This window comes from Labrus mixtus, chromosome 18 (assembly GCF_963584025.1).
Source record: "Labrus mixtus chromosome 18, fLabMix1.1, whole genome shotgun sequence".
NCBI lineage: Eukaryota > Metazoa > Chordata > Actinopteri > Labriformes > Labridae > Labrus > Labrus mixtus.
This window is the reverse complement of record NC_083629.1, coordinates 597,552-613,779: the sequence shown is the minus strand read 5'-3', so window position 1 is coordinate 613,779 and position 16,228 is coordinate 597,552. Positions and strand designations below refer to the sequence as shown.

The 16,228-nt window shown below is 39.5% G+C and overlaps 1 protein-coding gene across 2 annotated transcripts in view; it reads left to right on the top strand.

Annotated features, from left to right (window-relative positions):
- Positions 1-3,638, top strand: part of lingo2b (leucine rich repeat and Ig domain containing 2b) — a 36,477-nt gene extending 32,839 nt beyond the window's left edge. For both annotated transcript variants that reach the window (XM_061063141.1, XM_061063142.1), the window contains exon 2: positions 327-3,638. In XM_061063141.1, the coding sequence (XP_060919124.1) occupies positions 370-2,238 (1,869 nt within the window). In that variant the 5' untranslated portion in view covers positions 327-369 and the 3' untranslated portion in view covers positions 2,239-3,638. The remainder of the gene's footprint in view (positions 1-326) is intronic.
- Positions 3,639-16,228: the final 12,590 nt, after the last annotated feature.

Sequence of the window (16,228 nt, the reverse complement as noted above, 5' to 3'; positions counted from 1 at the left end):
AAAAGGGACATTTTTTATCTTCCATCCTCATGAAAATACCCGGAGTTAGCCTGCAACCTTTTGTGCTACGAAAGTGATGAACGTTTACATTTTTATGCCGCTGATATTTCTCTTGCTGTCTTGTCTTGCTGTGAGTTTTAATTCAATTTTACATCCGCCTTGCCAAGAAAAAGGACAGTTCATTTAAAGAGAAAATACATGTAAGTTTAAGGAAACACAAAGTGTAAAGGGTGGAAATGTAAAAAGGCAAGACGGGTAAAAAAACAAAGTTTGACTTTTGTTGGTTAAGGAGTTTATTGACACATCTCATGTATTGTGTGTTCCAGGGCTTGTTCGTGATGGTGCCCTGTATGTACAAGAAGCTGTGCCATGACAGGGGGCAACGTGGGTAAAAGAGACATGCGACACCCAGCCCTGCACCACTGCCATCTCTTCCTGGGCGGGGCCTTGCTGCTTCTCCTGGCCAGCTTGGCCCGGAGCTGCCCTGCACGATGTGAGTGCTCTGCGCAAAGCAAGTCGGTTAGTTGCCATCGTAAGCGCCTGCCCACCATCCCCGAAGGAATCCCTATTGAGACACGTGTCCTGGACCTTAGTAAGAACAAGCTGCGCATCATTACACCAGACAACTTCTCTTCATTCCTTCAGCTCGAGGATCTGGATCTCAGTGACAACCTCATCAGTGTGGTCGAGCCCGGCTCATTCCGCTCTCAGCTTGCTCTCCGCTCACTCAACTTTCGCAGTAACTTGCTGCAGCTGGTTCCTGCTGGTGTGCTGTCAGGCCTGACCAATCTCTCCCGCCTCGACCTCAGCCACAACCGGTTGGTGGTTCTCTTGGATCATGCCTTCCAAGACCTGCGCAGGTTGACGTCCCTGGAGGTCGGTGACAATGAGTTAGTTTTCGTTTCTCAGCGGGCCTTTACAGGATTACTTGGACTCCAAAGTCTTACCCTGGAACGTTCAAATCTCACAGTAGTTCCTACTGACGCTCTAGGACATCTCCATAGCCTGGTTGAACTGCACTTGCGCTACCTGAGCATTGGTTTTCTAAAGCCTTTTTCTTTTAAGAGATTATCACGACTCCGCCTACTAGAGATTGATTACTGGCCCTGGTTGGACACACTGCCTCCCCTCTCTCTGCATGGTCTCAACCTCACAACATTGTTCATAACCAACACTAACCTGTCTGCCTTCCCTGGAGCCGCACTGCACAACCTGCACTACCTCACACATCTCAACTTGTCCTACTGCCGCATCCAGCACATCCATCAGGGAGAGCTGGGCCAACTCTCACACCTGGTAGAGCTTCGGCTGCAGGGATCTCATCTGATTTCTATTGAGCCTTTTGCATTTTTAGGCCTCAAATCTTTGCAACTACTGGATGTGTCAGACAACCACCTGGACTCTCTGGAGAGAGGAGTGTTTGCCTCGACAGACAGCCTCCAGAGGCTCTGTCTGGGTGGAAACCCATTAGTGTGCGACTGTAGATTGCTTTGGCTGCTCAACAGCCACAAGCCCCCCTCTCTGCAGATTCTGGATGTCCAGCCTGAGTGCAGTGCCCCCCAGCACCTCTTGGGAAGATCTCTTCGTGACCTCAAGGAGCCTCTGGTCTCCCGATACATGACCTGCACCAAACCACGGATTGGACCCAACACGACCCAGCTGCTGATGACTGATGAGGGTCAACCTGCCCGCCTGAGCTGCTTGGCAGAAGGAGCACCTCGGCCCTCAGTGGTCTGGATTACACCTCACAGACGCTACATCACAACCAAGAGCAGTGGTAGGGTGGAAGTTCAGTCAGATGGTACCCTTGAGATCAAGACAGCAGAGCTGCATGACAGTGGGGTGTATTTGTGTATTGCAAGTAACCCTGCTGGCAACGCTAGCTTGTCTGCCTCTTTAGCTGTTAAGAGTCTGGGCATTGGGGACAGATCTCACTATAGCAACAGGAGCTCAAACTATCTGACAGACTCTAACAGCACATGGGGGAATGGGACAGTACTGTACAACATGACAGTCCCTATAGACATTAAGACTATCATTATATCTACAGCTATGGGCTGCCTGTCTTTCCTGGGTGTGGTAATCTTTTGTTTCCTGCTTCTGTTCGCCTGGAGTCGAGGGAAAGGACGCCATAAGAGCAACTTTGATATTGAGTATGTCCCTCGCAAATCCAATGGGGCATCAGCAGAGGTGTCTGAATCAAGTGGCCCGAGACGGGTAAACATGAAAATGATATGAAAAAGATGAAGACTAAAACACATGGTTGCAAGTCAACAAGAAAATTGTCCACATATCACGTGAAAAAAAACAAAAGGTTTTTTTTTCTATGAGAGTGGATTTGTGACAAACGAAAGTGATGTACCAATATAGTGGGTGTCAAAATGACAGTGATCTAGTGATAAAGTGGGCATGTGAATATAAAAGTGATATATGAAACAGTGGACGTGTTTATATGAAATAATGTTCTCATACAGTACTTTGAATATAAAACTATAACCAACATATCAATATGGGAGTGATATAGTGCTACACTAGGCATGTGTTTCAGTGATGTGATGAGTAATGATGTTGTCGACTCACCGTAACATCAAGGTGAAAGAGAGAGAGAGCCGCTGGGAGTGATAGGGATATCTTTGTGTGGCAGTAGAGCTATCATCGCTGCAACATGTCAGGACTAAATTGTGTAATACCCATATTAGCTGCAGTATGAAAGGTGTGTGTTGTGTTCATGTGTGCAGAAGTGTGTGTATGTGTGAGTGCATCAGTGTGCGCATGTTGCATTTGTGCGTTTCTTTGTGCATGTGCACGCATTGCCTTTCTTGTTGGATGGAACAATTAAAACGAATGAAAGGGTCCAAGGCTTTTTTCAGGCCTCCGTTCCATCATTCTAACGACAGTATTGTCACTGTTGTGAAAAAAAAAACCCAGAGGATTATCTATGTTTGTATGCAAAATCACAATTATGATATTCAAGAGAAATGCTGCATACATTTTAAAATAGGTCATTATCCCCCTTTGAATAACTCCATCAGTAGATGGGGATATTTTTTTTTTATCTTAATGAAAAGACCCACAGTGGTTACAATGTGAATTAAGAGCTTTGTCTTTACCAAAGAGCTCACTTTCCTGCAACACTAGATGCTTTTCCTGAAAAAAAAAAAAAGCAGTTGTCAGTTGTGTTATTACTCTGAAAAAGCTGTTAGCTATAGAAATGGCATGTTGAACCCATTTTATAGCACAATAAATCATGGGCAGATTTTCCTGCAAGACAAATCCCTTGATATGATAAAAGAGTCTGTGGCCAGAAACAACAGCAAAGATTTACTGGCCGATACCCTCTTTGGGACAAGACAAAGTTGAGCTTCACAGATTTATGGGTTGAATTTCCCCCTCCTCTCTCATTTTTCTTTGATCGCACCACTTCAAAGCTAGTGTGTCCGTATTCTTCCCTGGGGCACTGGGTATTTAATAGATGGCAAATTTGAAAGTTGTAGTGGAATCTTGTATTGTTTGGTTTTTTGTTGAAAATGTTTTAAATGTTTAGAAAAAAAAAGTAAAACAATTAAGGGCAATTCTTTGTAATGCAGGGATGTGGGTTGTAACTTGTGTGATCATGTTGTGATAAAATGTTAAAAGGTTGTAAATTGTTTTCTTATGGCAAATTTATGGGTATATTTTCAAAAGGAAATAAATCTTAATCATACCCCTCAAATTGATGTAAGTAGTTTAAATTGGTGAAAATTACACGGATTGAGCAGATTTCCTTTTACTACCTTCCCTTTCAGTTTTTTTTGTTACAATTATAAAATCACTTATTCTGTAACCCATGATCTTTCTCTGTCAAGGCAAAGGCAGTCCATTGTGTAAAGGATTGATCAAACACTTATAGCCCAATGAGGATATCCAGGATGAATACAATATGTTTAGAATTTTAAACAAGTGAATATTTGTAATGAAATGTCTCAATAACTATTGGCTGTATCAACTCCAAAGTTCACTACATTTCATCTGCTATGGTGAAGCCCTGAAAAGGCAGTTTTATAATATATATATATATATATATATATATATATATATATATATATTCATAATCTGAGACAAGTGCTTTAATAATAGTAATTTAACACAAAATAAAATACATACAAATGAACACTTAAAACACCGGTAAATGGAAATTGCGTACTATTAAGGATGTATGTCTTTGGTGTATATATGCTGAAATTTGTAATCATTTTTTCAAGAAGAAATAGGACATCTTCCATTGGCCCTACTTTGCAATGCAATGTTTTAAAGTAAGCCTAGAATGGATAAACCAAACACTCTTTCTGGAAATGGGCTTCCATGTCTGTATTAGTTTTGCAGCCGCTGTAGAGTTTCCTCTATATTTTGGGAAGTCAAGTTACTTGCCTAACTAGATGTCACTTTATCAAAAACAGTTGTCCTTTAATTACAATATAAATTATATTACAATGATATTTGAATTTGTTGTAATTTGAATTCATCTTAAGCCTCTATTTATGACCTTGTACCTGCAAAACTAATTATTTTCCAACAAGCCTCTGCTGTACTTTCTTTTAAGTTCCAATTAACCACTGTCAACATGATTTCAAGCTACAATAAATGAAGGAAATGGTTTACATTGTTAATGCTAAAACAAAATCAGCTTGTAAGGGGTTGCTATCTTGAGCATGTTAGCATACGCAAATTAACATCTCCTCTGGCTCGAGTCACCACCATGCCATGATGAGATGCAGTTGTGGATCAATAATTATAATATAGAATGCCTTTCATCTTTGTTTCCCCCAAGTTCCCTTATAATATATGTGAGATCATCATCATCTCAAAGTAACACAGTCATGGCAGTGCTGACAAAAAAAATCTGGAATATGTTTCCATATTCAAGCTGCAGCAGGTTGCGCACCCTGGGATGTGATTGTGCACCACACATTCCCCAGGTGGGAATTGGAAAACTGCGACTCCATGCATCTTTTTGCTGTTCACACTAATCAGAAAAAACATCCAAACTGGGGCAGATGAAGGAAATCAGAATTGGGGCACTTTGAGCAACAGGGTGTATATATCCAACATTGCCTGTGAGGAAAACAAAACAAAACATACCACTTAACATGACCTGACACCCATTAAATGTGCAAACCAGCATGTCTTACCTGTGGTAATATCAGCACACTCTCATCCAGACCAAATGCTTCATTTATAAAGAGTTCTTAAACGCTGCCTTCTTCACTGCCTCACCTGACAATCTGATAAAAGGAAATGCTCATTTGGCATTCTGCCCTATCACAAAGTTTCTTTTATCTGACAGCATTTGATGCTATCATGCTAATGGTAAAATTACTTTCTTTCTTTTGAGTGTGAACGCTCACAGGGAATATTCAGGCTGCTGCTGTGGCGTTATGAAGACGAGATCAAAGCCCCTCCAATAGGCTTTTATTATTTTTGTTGCAGTTTCCCTTTTACTGCAAGAGTGCTGTAAACAATGGAGAGGAAATGTAATGATTCTATTACTGTCTTGTTCCCTCACATTATATCTCTCATAGATGGGGGATTTCTGAATCAGTTATTAAACGACTCATGCTTTCCAAAGCTGTGAACAGTATGTCATTGATATGAGAATGTAAAGGATTCCCCCTGCTCAGTCAGTGATCTGGTGAAGAAACACTGTTGTTATTAGCTTTGTGTTTCCGGTGATTAAAACCTCATCCGCTATCTATTTCAGTTAACACAGTGTGTCGATGTTTTAAGTGAATTAAACAGACTTAAGGAGTGTTTAGTGGCATTCAAGTAGAGATGTTCACTCTCAGGGCCTTGCACCCCTTAAATTAATAATTTCACACATCATAAAGGATCTTACTAAAGAACCTGTCACCGCCTCGCAGCCTAATCAAACAGCATGAATCAAAGTGAAAGAGACTCTGTGCGCCTGGGTGTTGCATCAGTGGGAGTAAAGAGCAGCTTCTTTTCTCTACAGAGCTTCCAGTTTCCAGAGCTAACGAGCCATCTTAGCGTGAGATCTTTGACCTGTGGGCCAGTGGCTGAAATGAAAAGAATTTGTCCCTTACATTCGTTTCGCAAGAGGGGTTAAAAGTTCATCCTTTCTCATGAATCACCTCTCTTCCTAAACTTCTAAAGAAGGAGCTGAGGAAATGAAATAAATGACATGTCGTGTTTAGGTTCCTGTATGATCTCCCAGAACAACAGAGGGTGCATGAACAATTGAAAAAGGGAAGGAATCCATATTTGGGGAGCCGTTGAAGGGTTTAGGTACGTGGGAGAAGAGATAAACATTCTATTTTTTTAAAGTCATGCAATATGTTACTGCAAATAGCTTCTCATCATGAACAAGATCATGTTATGTTAATACAACATTACTTATAGATTGTTTTATATAAGAGTGTCAATTTCTGTTTTTAGATTGAATAGAATAGATTTTGATTTAACATGGACGTCACAATCACATTGGACTAACCAGATGTATTGTTTGTGTTTTAGCACACATGCTAATTCTCAACACTTGTCCACAGGATGTTTTTGTCATCTGGAAATCACAGTCATAATAATGAGAATGAGAATATTAATGAAAGAGAAAGAAATAATAAGGAGAACAAGAAATAAATGATAAAATTACAATAATAATACGACGACAAGAAATAGATTATTAATTAAATAGCCTACATATATGAGCAATACAACTATTTCTCTTTTATAATTACTATCATCACATTTTATTATAGTGCTGATGGAGCATATTCGTTTCTTAATGTTACTCTTTTCCAAAATGCCCCTGCATGCCAATCATTATGTCCACTACATTACACCGTCTGGTTGCTCCAGACATTTGTGCTGTTTTGATTCATGCCTCACAGTAACATGAATCAATAAGAAATATTGGAGTTTGGTGCAGTCGCTCTTCCCAGTCCCCTTGGAATCACTTATAATGTACAGACAGTAGTGAAAGGTTAGTCGCTAACTGAGCTGGCCTGCAGATGTATAAGGTTCATCATGACACAAAGGAACCTCAGAAGGCCTTTAGGAAAGAGCTGTACAGTATAATGTTACAGCCTGTTGGCTATAGAAGCTAATGCTCTGCAGCTAAGTAGTTATATCAATGTAATTATAAAGCTTATCCGTGTACCACATTTCAAAACCGACGTTACAAAGTGCTTTATAAAACATATTAAGTGCAAAACAATAGAATGCACAACAGTGTAGAAATAAACAGGAAGACAGAAAAAAAGAGGACTTACTTAAAACAATTGTTGACTAATAAGAAATAACGTGTCAGAGTTCCAAGGCAAAAATAAACCAAGTAGCAGAACTGGGTTAAAAAAAGCAGCAGTCTTTAATTACAATGAAAAGAATGAAGGATCAAATCTAGGCAGGCGAACGTGTACAGGGGTCAGGCTGAGGCAAAATCCAGAATCAGGCTAAGGTCAATTGATCAAATAGTATACTATCCAATACGATACACAGCTGAGGTTAAACAGACTGAGGGTAAGTGAACTGGTTAAATGAGCAGGGAGCTAAACAGGCAACAGGGAACAGGTGTGTGATGGGAATGAACTGGTGAGGAGAATATGTGGGCAGAGAGGCAGGCAGGTGGTCTAATGGTATAAACAAACAAAACTAAACACCTGAATAAAGAAATTATAAAACAAACTCAAACCGTGACATAATGGATAGTAAATTAGAATAACAAGAAAATGTTTCAAAAAAGTTTTATTATGGGGAAAAAAATTATGTTACCATTGTAGCAAGTCAGCATTGCTCAGTCAGTTGTTTTTCCACAGTTTTAATTCAAACAGGTAATGTTTGGACACCTTTAGTCTTAAAGCGTGGGGGTGGAACGGTAAGGGGTCCCTGCCTGAGGATCTCAGACTGCGAACTGGTAAGTAAAAGGAGAGAAGTTCATTTATGGGACAGGCCATGGTGTGCTTAAAAAATAATTAAAGTAAAATCTTCCAAACCAACCCTTAAGGGTATCAGCAGCCAATGTAAGGTCATTTAAACAGGTGTAATGTGTTCTTATTTATTGACACTTATTTTGGAAAGGGTCATGCAGCTGCATTTTTCTCAATTTGGAGTCTGTAGTTTATTTCTGATACCTGTTAGAAAACCACCACAGTCCCATTGTGAGGAGTTAAAGTATAACTATAACAGTTTGAGTTACATTAAAAGTCACTATTTATTGTATCCTAGCAATGCAAGTATAATTAAGCATGACTGGATGGCTATGTGTTTGTAATTTGTAATTCTCCTCACACCATCCAACATCCATATGAGTACAAGCCTCTGGTATAAGTAACATCCAGTACATAACTACAGATACAGCAGGTAGATCAAGCATTTTACTCACCATGTCTGACACATTTCATTAGAGACTCATTAGACTGAATGAGTGATCACATACATCACATGCTGGAAAAGCATTGTAGGGGAAACCGGGGTTGGCTGTCACACTTTTTACTCTTGTGTGAATTAGTCATGATGAACACATCTTACAGTAGTCACGCCTACATTACAGCAAAGCTTACAGACTTGCTGTGAAATGTGTATCCCTTCTATTTATGTAAATCATTTTAATGGCAAGTTATAAACCATCGAAGACACTCCGACCCATTGTGACAACCAACCTAATGAGGGCTGGTTGTTCCTATGGCTATCAGTGGGATTTTAGTGGGTGGAAAAGTGCTAAAAAATATGCATAACTTTTTCATTTTTTAAGTTAAAGAAAGACATCTTTATGATCATCAATGCCCTAATTATGTGTTCATTATTAGAATTATCCTCTGCAATTAAAGGCAGGGTTGGTAATTTTTGAAAAACTACCATGATTTTGAAAGTAGCATTCCCGTCAGTGCCTCGTCTGTACCCTGCCTTTAAGTAAAACAAATGTGTTTAGTGTTATAAAAGTATGTCTTTTGTATGTATGTGTGTGGGTGGTTGGATGGGTGGGTGTGTGAGTTAGTGTGTGTTATCAAAAACATTTAAGAACAGGTTGCACTGGTGGCGCAATGGGTAGTGCGCACACCCCATGACTTGAGGCTGTCATCTCAAGCGGGCGCCCCAGGTTCGCATCCCACCTGTGGCCTCCCTCCCACATGTCACTCCCCACTCTCTCTCCCTGGTTCCTGACTCTATCCACTGTCCTATCTCTACATTAAAGGCACAAAAGCCCAAAAATAAATCTTTAAAAAAAGAAAACAATGGACTGTAAGATAGATGTCTTCAGTGCCTACTGAACTTATTTTTTCAAAATAAATCATATTGAAATATTGAATAAAATAGCAACATCAAAATGAAAATGACATAAAAATCACAAAATGTTATCTCACCTCAATGTTTTGTGTGTACTCTACACAATGTCTAGATGGTAATAAGCATGGTATCAGGCCAGATATTTTATACAAGATGAAACAATGCTCTTTAGTTTGTCTGATAAGCACAGTGACAAACATCCCCAGTCTCCCCTTCTTATCTCACTGATTCTGAAGCATGTTTAAAAAATGGCATAGTTAGACTAGGATTTACCATTCACTTTGTGGCGTTGAGAACAGATGGAGCCCCTGTTTTTTTTACTGTATCTACAGCACCTTATGTTGCAGCTTGGCATTTTTCACTGTGTTCACTGTGTGGTAATTTCTTCATGTGAGCCATCCACAGATATATATGTACAGGAGTGCATAAAAGAAAGTAAAAGCCCATCTGGTGATCCTAAAGCAGATACAAATGGTTCCAGGGCTTTTATCTGATTGCTGGGGAAAGAAATAACAAATTCATCTGAAATGAGGAGTTCAATCTATAATAAATTAAGCAAACACAAACTCAGTTTGTTGGCTTATGTTGGCTATCATGTACTAACTCTAGTTATATATTCTAACAAACGTTTGGCACTTGACCACATTTTTTTGCTTTGCTGTATTTGTACATTTGACTGCTGGACTATTTTTGCAGTCCATGTTTTTCCCCCCAAACATTCTATGTACAGACTGTAATGATATACGCTGTAGGCTAAGCAAGCCCTCAAGGGAGGACAACTTTTTCTGACTTCATGTCCAAACAGATTAATTACAATTAATGTCATTAGTCTCTAGATGGAAAATCTATTATTTCTATCAACTTATACTGTGAAAGATAAAATTGTCTATTTATATCAACCTTCATGTTTATGAGGAGTCATTTATGCAGAAGTGCAGAGTGTTTGTTCTAAAATTTCCATTTTATCTGAAAAACAAAGAAAGCTTCCTCTTGATTGTCCATATCCTTTATTAAGTCGTGTTTTGCTTTTGACTTTTTTCTATTTATGTTGAGACACAAATGAATGCTAAATTTTTCCACTACTTATTATCATTCTCTAATAGTTGCTCATCACAACAGATGTTATCACATCATTTGGTTTTCAAACATTTGTAGTTATGGTACATCTGAAAGGTGTTCTTTTATATAAAGCATGCCACAGCCATTGAACACAATGAAACATTTTTCCATTGGAGGCATTGGTATTGAAATGCACATTGAAACTGGTGGATGATAAATGCTTTCTGACATACTGTAAGTGCGAATGTTCCATGTTAATGTAGGGTAATAACACTTCATGTTGCACAGCAGTGAATTCTGCTCTCGTTGTTATGGATGGTGAAACCACTCTTATAATCAGCTCCCCCTTTAACCCCACTCATCTCATCTCAGTGGAACTGCCCCGTTAAAATGCCGCTTGTGGCAAGTGTCATTGAGGGGTGCAGTGTGAAAGATGAGAGTAATAACAGAAAAGAAGCATTTCACATTGCGTTTGTAGTCAACCCAGGGAGTGTGGATTGAATTCACACGTACTAGCCTGTGGGGGTAGAAAAGGTTCAGTGTGACGTCATTTTACAGACTTTTCCCTTGAGTTGTATTAGCCGCAGCCCAGAGCTTATGAAGCCACCCTCCCTGCGGAGGGTTACATGTGTATGAAAAATTACAGCTGGGTTGCTAGAGGCTTGTTGTATGATTTGTGCTGAAGCCTCGGAGAATTACAGTCATATTAGAAATGTCCTCTGGGTGTAACTTGCAACCCCTTTGAACACTGTAGGCTGCTCAGTGTTGGAGCTATACCCTGTACAAAAGACCATTGCAGTATTGCTCATAAAAAAACAAACTGCAGAGCAAAACCTTGTTTCTGAAGGATAAAGGATAGAGAGAACCAGGGCTTTAACTTATTGGTGTATCGTATTGGTTGCATGGCAATTCTTATTTTAACTGTTGCACGGCAGTTGGCCAGTAAGGGAGATGAACGATTATAAATTAATTATTTTTTGAGTTATGACTCCTTGCCCTGTTTCCTACTGCAGATACTAAATCATAGAGGAAGAAAAGCAAAGCTAGGTGCTGATTAATTCAAACATTTATTCTCTGTACAACAAGCCTCATAGTCAGCTTTAAATAAACCCATTGTTCAACCGAAAGTCGCACTCACAAGACACAATCATCTTACCATTACCTTTTTTTCTACAGTGAGTCACCCATTAATAAAGTCCATTAGGGCTGGCCTACAGCAGTAAATGTCACAGCACACAAGATCTAGCCACAAGTAAGGGCAGAAGTTCTTTTCCAGCCAGTAGTCATAGTGAGGAGGCTGAGGCAGAAGTCAGGTACTTTACTGGATGAAGAGGTCAGAGCCATGCTTAGAGGGTCAGAAGAGCTAATTAGACAGAATGAATGACAGGGACCTGGGGGGGGGCCTCAAATACCTAAAGTTGTAGTATCAAGTATATGCAGTGCTCTTAGGTTTGTTGAGCTCTGAGAGAGTATGCTTTCTCATTAACACACAGCACACACACTGATAATCATGCATCACAGCCAGTTTGAAGAATGAATTTGCCTCCATTCTGTACGAGAATAATGGACAATATTACAACCATGATGACTATGTAAAAATGTCCCTGCTTGCAAAATAACAGGATGAGCTAAAAAGCTCGAGTGTATTGGGGTGACAAGGATCAGCTGCTCCTAAATATATATACATCCCTGCCTCAGCAGGAGCTGCCAGATGAGTTGGACTGAAGACGAGAGAATGTCACTTGAAGCACGTCGGGAGAGAGTAGCAGCCTGAATAATCATTATAGCTTGTTCAGCTATCTCCCAAAAAGGCAGCAATATGCAGAAGAAGTACTGGCGCTGCATGTTTCATGTAGTCTGTTTGATTGTTTGATCCAGGATAAAAGACGCACGGGAAACCTGGATGGCTGTCTCTGCTTGGCTTCCCTCCAAAGACTGTCACTGTTTGGAAACGACTGGGAGTCCCTTAATGTCTTAGCAGTATAGGAAGGTTGTCTAGAGGAATATTAATCAGCAGAAGACTGGGGGTGACACCTAACAATGTCTTGAGGCACAGTGGTAATAAGGTCAAGAGGGCATAAATAAACCACAGATAATAAATCACAACATATAAATCAGCTTGTTAGCAAAGGAAGATTGTAGATCCATTTGTCAATTAAATATACTGGTAATGAGGTAATTTATGAAAGTCTTTTTCTTAGAATAATAAGGATGTTTGAATATTCTGCAATCCTGTGGAAGGTTTTAATTTAACTGCCAAAGGCCAACAGTTTTTAAATTCCTTCTTTTTTAAAAAATAGCTTTAAATTGAAATTAAGACACAGTGAGGAATATAAATCCAATGTCAGGCAACTAAACATGTGTTAAATGTTAGAGAAAGATAATGCTTAGGGTTAAAATAAGTTGGATTTTATGGGATAAATTAAGCGCTAAATGTATACACTAATGTCCAAATGAAAACATTTTCTTCTTTGCATATTAAAACTGTGAAACAGCATAACATTAGCACATAACATGTGGATGGTTAGATGTGGAACTGCCACTAAATAAACAATATTATAGGCCAAGATTAATACTTTTTTATTCAAAGTTTATTTAACCAGGCAAAACCTAATTGAGATTAAGAATCTCAATGTAAGAGTGTCCTGGAGTAAACGTACATGTATAGCAATAGAAAACTCTATAAGTGGTAGACAGAGAGGTAAAAGAAAAAAGAAAAGATTTACAGGTTTTACAGAATATAGGCTGAACTCTGTGCCGGACTGCCGAGGTCTGACTTCTAACTAAAGTAGCCCCACCGAGGGCCACCGGCACTTCGACATAGGGAATTGGAAAACAAGTTCAAAGAGATTGTGTAAGCTTTGGTCCTGACCCGAGAGAACCTGAGAGGGACAAAACAACACCCTTAGAAAGCAGCCGGCTGCCAGCATAGACGCTATATTGCAAGAGGGATGTGATAAGTTGAGTCAAAATACATTCTTAAGCATTGAGGGAAACCACTGGGAGAACTAGAGGAACTAGAAAAGCTGTGTGTGCCACAAAAAAAGACAAATAAATATGTATACAGCACACTGAGCTACTGTGGCTGTTGCTGGAATGCTGTAAATACATGATATGTCAACCATAGATTTTGTATTTGTGAGTCATTTATTTCAAGTTTACTTGTGAGTCAGTGCAGAGGTTGGATCCATAAACAGAGAAGTCAGCTGCAGAGAGCATGTGCAAAGCCGTTTTAACATTCCTCATCACATCCAGTGAGACAGAATAAACAAATGCTAGCTGCAGAAGTCCACTTAGCATACAAATGCATATTTGCATAAGAGAGTGACCAGAAAACACTAGTATAAACATATTATATAATCACTGCACAAGGGTAGCGCTGAGGCAGGTGTTCAAAGGGCTCAAAGCTTATGCCATGACAAATAAAGCATGATGAGCACATGTGAGGCGTGAAATCCCAACACAAACACAGACAGTAGGTATAGACTGGACAATAACTGGTGCCTTTGGGCCAGAAAGGAATATGCAAAGCTGTTGCATATTAAAAGATTTATTTCCTTCAAAGATTATGACAGATATGTTCTGTACAGTATGTTGAGTTCATACTCAACATAGATTCTTGAGACTATACTGTGAAAACAGACCACCTTCGGAGTGGGAATGGGATTCCTGAAGGGGTAGGTGGGTACGGGGTTAACTGGGATGGGTGGGAGCGAGGTTTATCAGGATGTGCAGGAGAATGCTTGAATGTGGTTTACAAAAGATGACCACAGAACAATGTCAACTCTTATGCCAACTGTATGTGTTCTTATCCTCTGTGCAAACCAATAAAGAGATAAATGTTTTTATTGATGTTTAAAATTGATGTATTAAAATCAGACCATGATGTCATCATGTTATCATTTTCAAAATGTCAGGCATGGTCTTGGGTTTTTGATCAATTCTGATGTTGTCCATTTAGATGAGCAGCTAAGGTTTACTTCCTGTTAGACATACTCCTAGTGCTGCCATCCCAAACATTTGAATACAACCTTTGTTCTTTTTGATTAATTCAGTCAAAGTGTTGGCAGATTTAAGTTAAGCACAGTAATAAAATAACACCAAGTATGAAATATTATTAATGTATTGCATGTTAAGAAATATACAGAGGGTAGTATTTCAGTTTGTCTGTCTTGAAAAGGTGATGAGCAGACATGCTTAATGTCTCAGGGGGTGAACAAACTGCATATAAAGGGTACTGATTTGATGAAATAATAAATAAAGTCCTGGGATAATTAAATTTAAGATAAAAGTGAAACACAGCCTCAACGCAATATGTTACAAGTACCACACTCCCATGGTCAAAGCCTACATTAGGTGCCGAGAGACCATGGATACCATCTCCTGGTCCAACCCTAACATGGGGTTAAGGAAACATCAGAAGGAAGTCCTCACTGATACCTTATCCAGTATTTCAAGATGTGCAACTTTAAATAACCCCCCCGAACCCATCCCTAGCATGTATTAATGCTTTTGACTTTAACTAAACAGTCTCAAGAAAAACAATTAAGACATAAAACCCATGACTGGGACTGAGGATCACTTTACACAAACAAGCACAATGCTCTGCTCATACAAACATCTCATGGTCAGCCATTGCAACAGTAGTTAATAAAACATTTCAACATTAGTTTGCTGTGTTTGGCTGTGTATCTGTATTCCAGTCTTGTTTTAAACTCTTTAGAATGATTGGTCTGTGGCAGCCAGCCACAGTGCAGCTGGGCAGGAGAAAATTAGGTTCTTTGAAGTTCCTTCTTTAGAATGGCAACAAAGATGATTGTTGCTGTTGTGTTCTTGTTTCAAACCTGGAGCCTGCTTTGAAACCATACAAATGGTTGGGGTCTATTACTGCCTTGTAGCCTGTCCATGCTTTGCCCTTTTTACAAACTGAAAAGTAATTGGAATTGGCTGGATCAGCCTTTACTTTGTATCTTCACGATTGTATATGATTCATCTGTATTATTTTTTTTTCCTCCCTATCTATTGGTGAGCATGTCAGTGTGTTACATTGTCTGATGGGATATGTCATTTTGACCTTCAAAGCATGTACTCAGCATGTAGCTTTAGTATCCAATATGTGTGATATTTTCTGATCAAAAGAAAGCTATGATAAGAAAAGAGGAGGTTGTTTCACAGACTGGAGTGGGGTGGCAGAATGAGGAAAGCTAGGATTCATGAAGGCCCTGGAGGGTGCTCCGGGGGCAGTTTTGCCCCATTTCTCTTGGTCATGTGGGTTAGTGGGGAAAGGACTGATGTTAAACCGATCCTAATGGATGTTGGCGGTGGGCATCAAGCTGCCGGCATTGGCGGAAGCAGGAGCCCGACTGTCTGTCTAATGTCAGATGAAAAGAGATGCTGTGCTGTCACCCCGCTCAATCACATCTCCCTGAGCAAAAACACTGACACTAATGAAGTGAACCAGAGCTACAGAGGCTCAGACACAGACTCCATAACCCCAGAGTTTTTAGCACAGATGACGGCTCAGTCATCCAATTAAGCTCTTTGTACATGGAATTCCAAATTAAATTGAGTTAAATCTAAATTAAATTAGCAATTCATGAGCTATTTACCGTGCCAAACACATCCATTTGTATTGAATTTCTAAAATGCTATTAAGTGTCTTTACTGTCTTCATCAACGACATGAAAAAACATGGTTACCTTAAAGCTCACTTGACAATAATGAGATGTGATTTTGTTTTCAAAATGACTTGTGAAATTTAACTTCTTGAATTGGAATTTGGTATAAGGAGGCCGTTGTATCAAAGTCAAATGAAAAAGAAAGGGCTGCCAATTCACTTACAGATATATGTGAAGATGTGCCCAGCACAAGGCTAACCGGTGTGATTATTATA